This window comes from Tauraco erythrolophus, chromosome 2 (genome assembly GCF_009769465.1).
Source record: "Tauraco erythrolophus isolate bTauEry1 chromosome 2, bTauEry1.pri, whole genome shotgun sequence".
Lineage (NCBI taxonomy): Eukaryota > Metazoa > Chordata > Aves > Musophagiformes > Musophagidae > Tauraco > Tauraco erythrolophus.
The window spans coordinates 60339670-60351251 of record NC_141466.1 but is presented as its reverse complement, the minus strand read 5'-3'; the positions used below and the strand labels follow the sequence as shown (position 1 = coordinate 60351251).

General features: G+C 41.6%; 1 protein-coding gene across 1 annotated transcript; it reads right to left on the bottom strand.

The window, feature by feature from the left end:
* Window positions 1-7918: 7918 nt before the first annotated feature.
* MSGN1 (mesogenin 1) lies at window positions 7919-8434 on the bottom strand. Its single transcript, XM_009990376.2, has one exon. The coding sequence runs from the start codon at window positions 8432-8434 to the stop codon at window positions 7919-7921; it is 516 nt and encodes a 171-aa protein (XP_009988678.1).
* Window positions 8435-11582: the final 3148 nt, after the last annotated feature.

Below are 11582 nucleotides of genomic sequence, written 5' to 3'. Positions count from 1 at the left end.
ATTTCTTCTTTGTATCTGAACAGTGATGAGAAAGCAGTTCAGAGTCAGTATAGTATTTTCCTGTTCTAAGGAAACCTATTGCTTAGCACGAATCATTATCCCTCAGGGCTACAGATACAATAATAGATGTCTGCTTTTTAACTTTATATTAAACAGAATTATACTACGGGGAATTGTTGTGAAGGCTAGCTTGAGCAAGAAACTATTTCATGAATCTATTTGCACTTTGTGGAAAAAGCATGGTGTCTAAAAGATTGTAGCTCTTGCTACAATACTTGCACAGAGATCCCATTAAAGAGTTTGTGCTATAATTACAAGCCCATTTTTGTAAGTCTTGTCTGTCTTCCAGTTGCCTGCTAGGCATATCTGTAGTAGGTATCTTTTACTGTCACTTCTGGAAAAATCTGTGTGGGCTTCATGATGAGGTACATTTTAAGTCTCTAGCTGTGCATCAAGACCGTTTTCCATCAGAAGAGCCTACCATGCTAAAGGAGTCTTATTTTGTTACTCCTACGGTAAGTGAAGACTAAAGTCATGGAGCCGTGATACTAAGGAATCAGATGGAAGTATGTGAGTATGGGAATAAAAGAAAAATGCAGAACATATAAGCCTGACAGGAGACTTGACAGGTCAGTGATTGAGCTTAGTGCTTTGCCCTACGTTAACCCAGTGGGTTAAGTACTAGTTGTTCCTCAGTTTGCTGGCACAATCTATTGAGAAATCAAAGGACGCACTTAGGTTTTACACCTAAGAGAACACAAGAATGGGCACTTGAAGTGCTACGGTGATTTCCTCATGCGTCTTGAATTGTGCTGATTATCTCCCAAGAAATGAGACCAGCATGCAGTGTTTTCTCCAGATAGGTGAGCAGCAGCTTTCATCTGCTATGATAGTGTTCTACTAGCATGGACTGCCTCAGGTAGCCTGAGCTACCTCCCCTCTTATGGCTGTGTGGTGCAAAAACATAATGGCTAGGGATTGCTGTGAGAGCCAAGCATCAGGAAGGTCAGCAACTTATTTCAGTACTGTAAACTCAGTCTCAGTTGTGGCTTCCTGGGCTTCTGATTTCTTTCTTCAATGCTTAAGGACAACATCACTTAAGAATAGAAATGTGGTGTTTACAGTTTCTTGTTTAATGAATTTTCATTTCTTTCCATAAGATTAGTCAGTATTTTGAGATTCTTCGTTTGTTGACAGGGATTTAAGAGCTGTTGAAAAACAAGATTATCTAGGTAAATGGTGGGTCTACTCTTTAGCTTTTCTGAAAGCTCTACTTAGTGCTCTTTTTGCAAAGTAAAAGTGTTAATAGATAAGATGATCCTTTACACTTTTGGTATTTTGCAAAAAAAATCAAAGAGATTCCCCTCCATGGTTAGACTAGAATTTATATAAATCTTCTTGTCATATTTTCAACAGCATGTGAGACACACAAAATCCATCTGAATATCACCAAAGTCTTTTAAAGATGACATGACAGTAATACTCTCCCCACCTCAGAGGTGTCTGTTTATACTAAAATTCAGGAACTGCCTTCCCGGTTATATATATATATAAAAAGAAATCCTCTTCAAGTGTTGAGCCAACACCTCTTTGGCTTTTAAGTGGATATTTTATGACCACATGCTTTTCCCCCTGGTATTTGGGATGTTATTTTTATATCCCTGTTAACACAAGTTGAAAGGAGATCAATCTTCTTTGTTTATGCTTAATGTCTTCTGCAATTTCAACAGGTGAATGATAAAAGTCTAAAGGAAAAGAGAAGTCTGGCATGATTTGTTTTTATAGGAAAATAGGAACAATAATAGAAGTGTACTGCAGACAGTTGTTTCCACTTCAAATAAAGGGTGGTAAGTCAGTGCTACAAGTAGCCTCGTTATATCTGATCACTGATAGAAATGCAGAGCTCTCATTTTTACTTTAGTCTGTAATCAGTGATACGGCTAGAATTTTAAAACTATGTACTGCTTTGGTGATTTTAAACCAGCAACAACTTACCATTAACTAAATACTGAAAAATTAGGAAAATTGGTGTTTTCAGTTTCTGGCCCAATTAACTTTCTCTTTTGGTATATTGCTTTACTTTTTGTTTTAAACTTGTGTGTCTTCAATAAGAGTAAATGCTGTGCACCTATATCCAGAGCAAAATGTTCTGACAATGATCTGATGAGTTGGGAAGCTTTGGTTCCAGTTTTGGTGTCTACCACAAGTCTGTTTGAGTCTTCAGCTAGTCACTCCCTTATAAATGCTGTTTCTATTTGTGTGTGTGAGTCCAGAAACACTTAAACAACAGTGTTAGCTACATTCCCAAATCCCAGACAGGCATGTGCTTTAAAGCAGAAGTAAACTGAATCGATCTCCTCACAGTACTTGGTGTACTGATAAAAGAGCAAGCCCAGGCCCTTGTTACTTCATAATGAAGCAAAAAGTCAGGGGCTTGATCAGGGAGGAGGTTCAGATGGAGCCAACTTCTACAGCTCATTAAAAACAAGCTGCTTTACTGGGAGCTGGGACTTTTCTCCACATCTGAGTTTCCTATCTGTTAAATGCAATAATAGCGTTTGTGGTTGTATGGCAAATAAGTTGGGCAATGAAAGTTAAGTCAGGTACTGGCCCCTTAGAAGCTGGAGTGTATGTATATTGGTGGGGTTTTTTTAGGTACTGCCACACAGAGCTGGAGGGATGGCCGCTGACATCCCTGGGCAGAGGGGATGTGGAGCTGTGGCAGCTGTACCAGATAAGCAGCTCTCCCAAGGAACTGGCAGAAGCCCTTTCGCAGGAGGCTTTCTTCCCTGCAAGCACACCTATGTGTGGCCCAAATGTGTAACCATAAAACCTCTTGGCACCTACATGGCGCTCCTCAGAGTAGAATTTCAAAGCACTCTATGTGGGCGGGTGTCCCTGGGCTCCCCTCGGCTTTGAGGGGGTGGCGGGGGGAGCTCTGCTGCTCACAGAGCCAGGGCTTGCCTGGGGAGCTGCTTCCATGTGGGAACCTTTAACCAGTGGAGAATATCCTCTCTGAGGTACTTGATGTTCCCACCAAGAGGGAACTTGACCTCCTTGCCATCTTCAGGGTGTTCCTGTAGGTATTGCTGCTGCTGTCAGGCAACGCATTGCTGCGCTCTTTCTATAGGGGAGCCACAGAAGTTGTCACTCTCTTGAATTCAGGTGGAAAGCCTGTCCTGGAGAGCGGAGCTGTACCAGTCTCCTGAATACGGGGCTAATACCCTACCTACCTGGCTTCCTCCTTTCCATCAGTGTGTCTTCTGCTGAATAAAGCAGCATCATCTACTTTCAGCTGCACCAGAACAGCTTCTGCCCCCTGAGGTATGAGAAGAAACCCAAAGCCTCTTCACATGCTGTTGATAGCCGCACCAGCTCTCTCCAGCAGCACCAACTGTCTGGCTGATGGCACCAAAGGAGTTAACTTGTATAAAGTCCTTTGTATGTAACTGCCTGCTCTGTCCTGCCTTGTTCTTCCCTAATAAAAAGGTTAGGGTGGCTGTGGGGTAAAAGTCCTTCTTTTCTCTGGCTTCTGAAGCTTTAAGTGCTCTGTTTCTGCCATCACAACTGGTCCCCCCTCAGTAATCCACCCAGAGCAGAGGCAGGGGCACAGTTCTGAACATGGAGAGCTGCTCAGGAGAGCAGCTGCTGTGGTCCAGCCATCTCACCTATGATTTGGTGCCCCTCGTTCATCTTTTTCTCTTGCCTTCAGCCTGCCTCACCACACTGCTCTGCAGGGTCTTTGGGCAGTGAGAGTATATGCACAGTCTGGGCTCTTTCTCTCTGCCTCAGTGCAAAGTGCAGTGTTGGTTTTTTTTGATGTCTGAAAGCACTTGTTTAAAAAGCAAAATATCTACTTGTGGTGTGCAGCAACTGATTCTGGGAGCAGCAGGATGCTGTAATCATCTCATCAGTAAATCGAGAGTGAAGGATCACTAGTTCACTCAAATTGCCAGGTTTCTGTATCTCAAGGCTTTTCCTGAGATTCTAAAATCTGTTTCAATTATGAGATCTTCTACAGAAATTTGTGTTCTTCATCCCTTTTCTCTTTAGTATTTGAGCACTTATCTGCTGCCCTTTCAGCTTTATCACTAGTATCACTCATGGAATATGATTTTAGCTACCGGTTTCTTAAATGACAAAATTGTGAATGCAGTAGAAAACTAGGTGGTGGTGGTTTCTTCTTTAGTACCCATGTTCTGCTCTCCATTTTAGTACAGAATTTCAGTGACATGCTAACCTGGAAAAGGGAGAGCTCTTGGGGCCAGAAGAATTCATTTCATTGTCTGGATCTAACCCCATTTCACTCTCCTGTATCTCTCTCTTTGGCATGGTACACAACTCTGTCCCTTAGGCAGAATATAATTTAATTCCTCTGTCATGGACCTCCAGTGGTTGTTGGGCTGCTACTTTTATTTCCATATAGATTTTTAGCATATTGTGTTGAGAGAAGATACTTGTATGGGAAAGATATCCTCTACTTCTGTGACTTGTGCAACTTTTTCAGACTGAGGTTCCATTTTTTTGCCTCTGTTCTATAGATCATTGTGGTGTTGCTGTTAGAATTCAATATAGCTTTATAGATCTCGCATATAGTCCTGGAGGCTATATCTCGTACTCTTAAATGAACTTGTTCTCTTTCACATCAATTAAATATCCTAAGGGTTAGGATATCTTTCCTGAGGGTAAAGGAAAGAGAAAAGAGGAGGAACTTTGACTGTGTTCGATCTTATTGAAAAATAAAAAAAAATCCAACGTTTAGTAGCAGCAGGACTTGTATCATCAGGAATATAATAATTCAAATGGTTTCCTCTGAATCAGTGAAATGTCTATGCCAAGGGGAAGAATTACAAAAGATGGGTTTATAGATAGCCTCTATGTCAGGCAGAGCAAGAATTCATTTCTTTTTGGAAGAAGAGAAACAAACCTGGCAGATCCTAGGAGATCCCAGTCACAGGCAGGTACTGAACCTACCTCTGACTCCTCCTCATACATTTCGGTCACTTCCCCCCCCTCCCCGCAGATGCAAGGAGACATCCCCTGAAAGGCCATCAAACAAACTAAACACTGCAAGAGTACAACACATTCTAGTAAACCAGCCCCTCCCTGGATATGGGCTTGAGTCCTACTGCAGCATAGGGAGTGATGTGGGACAGACTGAGGTCTGTTCCCAAAGGTCAGCTTAGATGCAGCCATCTTGTGCTGGAGTTCAAAGTGTGTAAAAGTATGGCAGTCGTATGAGACTTCTAGTGCTAGACAGCAGGCACAGGCAAGGTCTAGCTCACTGGCATAGAAGCAGTAAAGTGTCCCAAAACTCAAAGCCTTGCATTTGTGGTTACTTTCAGCTGTCACTGCATCTTGGACTTGCAGGGAGACAGAGGAACTCTCCAGGCACCTAACAAGCTATAGCCCAGCACATTCAGGGCCTTCCCTTGCTGCTTTCTCTGGGGTGGTGGTAAATGCTGATCTTAAGCTGCTGCTCAGACCTGCAGGGTACCTCCTACTGGGACACTCTTTCCCAGCATACATCGTTACTTAGCTTTGCCTATGAGCAGCAGCCTTCTGAAACCATTAGCTATCAATGTGTTCATTTGTACATGGGTAAACTGAGGCAGCAATGCTGGATGACCTACCAAGGTCATAGAGATAATGCAATAAAAATGGATCCTTCCAATTACTTGTTGTTCTGCTTTAACCATGACTATATATGCTTCCTTAGCTAAAGAGCTGAAAAGTGTAGTCATGACCTATAGCTTCGGATGTTGAAGATTTAAGGAACAAGGTTAAAATTCTTCCCAATCTACCAAACCGGTATACTTGTGAATGACGGTGGTCTTGAATCAACATCACAGAATGATAGGACTGTCTTCCTGTGCATCTGCTAGTAGTTTGACGGTGCTAGTGAGCAGGTACCCCTTTACAGCAACAATGAGAATCTTTGAGAGAAGACTCAGGATTAAGCTTAGTTGTGGTTCTGTGCAGGATCCCATGGGCAATGTACAATTTCCCTCCCTTTAACATCGCGAGGACCAAATCCAAAACAAAACTGACCTTGTCTATGCAGCTCTTTAAGTGCTTGAATTTAGCCCAGTTGCACAGGCTTATACTGAGGAATGCTAAGCTGATATTAGTGCTGCCATCTTGAATGTGCATAAAATTTTCTCTAATTTGACAATTTCATGGGGCTTTAAAAAAAGTTTCTACTTATATTCTTGCTGAAACCCTAAAGCTTGTGAGAAATCTAACATGGATAAAACAAAGCAGAAGCATATGGGATATGCTTAAATGTGATTATATCTTGAGCGACGGTGCTGCCTGCATAAATTTGAATGTAGCTGCTTTTTTGAGACACTGATGATTTCACATTGATTGCTCCAGTAAGCATGTTCCATGTGAGAAGAGCACCAAGTCATCTCAGGCTGAGCCTTGGAGAAAAAAATGTGCCAGGACAATTGTATTTCTTTCCAAACAAACAAAAAGAAGGAAGGGGTGAGGCAGTGGAAGAGAAGGACGCAATAAAGTTGTAGGTTTCTGGTGCTTTGCTACAAGATGTATCCACAAACCTAAACCATCTGCCCCACACAGATATGCTGATCTATCCATCCTCGTGAGACAAGCTTGTTCCCTCCTGGCTGCTGCTTTCTCTGTCCCTTACATCTCCCCGTGGTGAAAAGGTTAATCTCTGCACAGATCAGCCCTGGGTTTTGCTCTGCGGTGCGTTGCTGGCCTCAGCACAGCCAAGTCTTACCAATCAGTCTGCAACGAGATTTACAAAGCAACCCCTATTTTTTTGATAATGTGGTGGGACCTGTGTGATATCTGTCAGATGAAAGTCAAAGTAATTAAGATGATGTCCTCATTTGTTTGGTTTTTGGAGGGTCTCATGTGCGTGTTTTACAGGACTGTTACTGGCTGTGGAAAACAGCTGATTTGACAGCTTTTAATAAGGAGACATTATGGTTCCTAGAGCTCTCCTGGGTTTCAGTACACCTTGAGGATAAAACCGCACCTTTCTGATGCCTGAATCAATTTATTTCATGTCAGAGAGAAGGAAAATAATTCAGATAACCTTATTTGTTCTAGCAATTTGATGTAAAAATGTCTTCCATAATTTATCAGCCATTGAAGCAAGGGGGTTTTATACATTAAATACAGAAATATTATATGTTTCTGTATATATTAATAAAGAAGATAGATAGGATTTAACAGCAATTTATCTACACAAAATGTCAGTTGGCTTATATTTCATTTCCAATATTTAGCAGTCATTATTAGACTTTACTTACCTATCAATCAGATATGTAATACAAAATACAGACTATGACACTGATATTTATTTGTTTACGAGCAAAGATGTTCTCACTATTACTTAGTTTCTCGATTTTTAGGTACAGTGGAAACATGGATAAATAGACAATACTTGAACTAACTACACATGTTCTTCATTCTAATATTTAAAGTGCCTACAAATCAATACACTTAGTATTCCTATAGTGTCATTGTCATTTCCTTTTTAAAAATTCAGTTTAAAACCTATGGATTTACTATTATCGTTGTTAAACAGAAGAACAGTCAGGACAGTGATACGTAAATCCTAGGAAGATCAGTTGGCTTTTTTTTTTTACTTTTGTATCAGACTAGGTTTAATATTTCTCAGAAACTTATTAAAAAAAAAAAAACTTATAAAAAGCAAAAAGCAAGACTTCTGTCTCAGGAACCTGCAGCTCAGGTTTTTAGGCAATCCTACATCACCTTCCAGCATCGTGTCCTATGTACAACGGCGGCCCTCGCTCTCCCTCCTTCTTACTCCATCCTCCTCTCGCACCCCGTGCCACCGTACTCCAGCGAGGAAGAAATTTTGCTGTTTTTTTGTTTGTAAAGACCCTGAGCATTCCGAGGCGGGTGCTCCAGGTGGGGTCTATGCCCGCTTGACGCTGTTGAGGAGCTCCGTCAGTTCGCTGATGTACTTGATGGTGTACTTCAGGGTTTGTATTTTGGTGAGGGGCTGTCCCCTCTGGCTGTAGATGGGGGGCAGGTAGTTACGTAGCGTGTGGAGCGCGTCGGCCAGGGTCCTCATCCGCAGCTTCTCCCTCTCGCTGGCCTTCCTCCTGCGCTGGGCAGACATCCGCACCTTGGTGCCCTTGGGCAGCCGAGCCTGCCCCGGGCTGGGCAGGTAGGCTGGTGGGAAGTCCACCAGGCTGTAGCCCACCAGGCTGCTGCTGCCGCTGCTGTAGGGGGTCTCCGCTGCCACCGGGCAAGGGGACGAGGAGTAGGATTCAAAGGAAGGCGTTGGGGATAAGCTATGCGGAGATGAGACGGGGTGCAGCTCGAAAGCCCCAGCCACGCTTTTCCAGTCCCAGGATGATAAGCAGACAGAGTGATCCGAACCCAAAGCATCTTCCATGTTTATCAACGTCTCGTGCAATTTGTCCATGCTGGAGGAGCGCTCGGGAGAAGCAATGCCCTCTGCCCGCCAGCAAAGGCTGGAGCCGCCGGCTGCCGAGACCTTTTTATGATGGAGGGAGGAAAGTGACAGAGTGGGAACGCGGGTTTGGCGAGAGGAGTTCAAAGGAGCGCCACAAGTGCTAAGATGGAAAATGAACTCCTGATGTGCTAGTTTCTTCTCGGTGATAATTATCAACCTTCAGCTAAAAAGCCTTTAAGCTAACAGGCAACAGCGAGACAGGAGGAAAAAAAGATTATCTTCTTGCAACTAAACCAATTAAGGCTCCGCATCTACATTTAACTTTGCACTGGGGGGATAAGTGATGAGAGAGGAAAAAGAAAATTAACCATTTTACAAAACAATTTGCAGACATAGTTTAAAGATAATGACCGCTCGTACAGACCCTGAATTTAAGCCATTGAGCCCAGATTTCAGTGCGATTGAAGGCGATGGCACTACAGCAGCGATGATTTGACCTGTGCTGACTGCTGCTGAAGTAGTGTCTCATTATCTACATCTTGATTGTGAAAGTCAAAGATGGTTTGTTTGGATTTGTGCGTGTTATGGCTCTGTGGATCTCGTGAGATTGCAACTTGTCTCTGGATCACTTTGGCTTTCAACAGGAGAAAGGAGGCAAGAAGTGCAACGCATTCCTTGCGGTCTGCAGATTAGTTGACTATTTTAAATCATAACTGGGAAATCAAAAAGGAAAGCTGTAATTGTAAACAAAATCCAAGTCCCATTTAAAAAAAAAGAAATAAGAAAATGTAATATAAAAAAAAGTCTAGGAAATAAAATACACAATGTATAAACTTTAGGTGCAGGCAAAATTTTTACACAGAAATTTAATTCAAAGTAACATACAGATTACACGTAAGAGAAGACTAGAAGCTACTTCTGTAAAATTTTCTACCTCTAAGAATCTATTATTCTGTCAAAAAAAACCTTTTCCAGCCCTGACTCAACGCAACAGTGAAGTTATGCATTAGGCAATTGAAGTGAAAATGTATATAATATAAATTATTAGCATTAACAATGAGCACTTTTCATCTCTAGGCTTCAGAACAGCTTACAGTGATGATTAATGATCTCTATTACCCTAGGGAAATGGATAAGCAGAGGCAAGAAGTAACTTGCCCAAAATCACACAGCAAATCATTAGGAGAGCCAGGAAAACTATCCAAAACTACTGAGCTCTGCAGCTCTACTGAGCAGCTCGGCTGCCAGCCATGACTTTGTATCGGCCCATAATGGAAGAGAAATCTAATATATAATGAAAAGGAGAAAGAGTGCCAACCTGGAGGAAAAAGAGAAGTAGGATTTATTTTAAAGATTCCTTCTGTGTAATGATCTCTCTGTGCACCATAATCCACTCAAAAAAAAAAGGGCGTAAATGCCTCTGAATGGCACAAAGCTGAAGCAGGCTGAGGCTTTCTGGCATATACCGGGGTTTTTTTGATTGTGAAATTCTCATTACAACTGCTCAAAACACCCCATGATCCAATAGTCCTCGTGGTCGTAGGAAGGCTCTTGTGAATATTCGTGAGTTTGGTATCAAAACATTGGGAAGTAGTTTGCTGGAAACTTACTGATTTTATGCTGAGGTGAATAAGAGCAAACCAAAAAGCAAAGGATTTTAGCATTTCAACCCGAGCTGAGACAGTTTGACTATGATGACATCTACCCCACAGAGAAACTCGGAGCACAGCTCACCACAGTCAGGATCACTGCGGGTTTTATGGTTATCCGATCATATTCTGCACTGTGTTTTACTCCTTCTTTAAGGAAAATGAGTTGAAGCAGTCCTAAGAATCATAAATGCCTCCTGCAATTTAAAATCAAGACAAGATGAATGTCAGGTATTTTCTGTGACTTCAGTGATCTGAAGGAGTTTCATTGAGCATCAAAAACACTGATCACAAGGCACAAGTTAGACATAAGGTCTAATTTGGCATAAATAGGGGTCTTGATTTTGCCCCAGTTAAAATCTCTCTCCCACTCTTTTTCTCTTTTCTTCTTCATATTCATGGTTGTAGTGTTTTTTCCATTTGGCACATCCCCTGCTCTTATTTTATGTCTTTCCCTTTTTCAGTAAACACAACAATTAAAAGCCTACAAATGGACAAAAATCAAGAGGGGAAGGTGGAAGAGAAGGAACTTAGTTGTGTCAAGAAAAAGGAGCTTGCAAAGATATGTATGTGTGTGTACATATATAAATATTTTAAAAACACCTATGTTGAGCATAAATATATAAAAACTGTTCTGCTCAGCAGTTTTGATTTTGGAATCAAATGTTAATTAAATGCAGTCAAATTTAGAATCAAAAATTTCAACAAGTCACTTGTTTGCTGACTATAAACAATGCATTATGACTATAAAAAATGCCAGTTAATTTGTACCCCTAATCTATGGGTAAATCTTAGAAAGTATTGCTCAGATACCAAGGAGGAAAAGACCTCGTGCATGTCTGAGATGCCATTGCTGTAAATGACAGTCACATACAGTGAGATTTCATCTCTATGTTCTTATATGTGGGAACTGGGATGAGGTTAGGCAGGGAAGAGAAATGCAAATTATAGCAACAGCTATGTATTTTTTTTTATTTTATGTGTGAATGTTTAGAGCAACCAAGGCAGGATATTAGAGTATGTGGACAACTGCTCTTGTTGCATGAAAAAATCACTGGATCTTATAAGCTTATGCTCTTATAAATTGTTACATGGGCAAGAAAAAATTACAGGCTTTTCTAAATTAGTAAATAATAAAAGGCTAATGCTCATTCTTTAAAACTGCATCCCATTTGTGCATCCTGCTTTAGCATCATCGTGTACCCTGGTCCTATTTTAGCTTGGACCCAACTAGTTATAACCCAAATATTGCCTGATTGTCGTTCAGGGGATGCCACTGAGGGCATAGGGGTGAGCAAAGTGTTTATCCATATGAAAGCAAGCTTTGCCATAAGACATGTCTTCACAGCCACAGAAGGGGCTGTGGCCCTGTTTGATGTACTGGTATAGATGCAGCCAGAGGTTCAATTTTGAAAAACAGCCATCCGTTTGTATCTACAGTCCCCAGGTTCCCAAAACGTACCCACATGAAGTGTGCCTCTGTTCTGGACAAATCGGGAAGTTATATA

Bases quoted from the DNA above. Each gene is read 5' to 3' on its own strand.
- MSGN1 (XM_009990376.2), bottom strand. From the start codon at position 8,434: ATGGACAAATTGCACGAGACGTTGATAAACATGGAAGATGCTTTGGGT.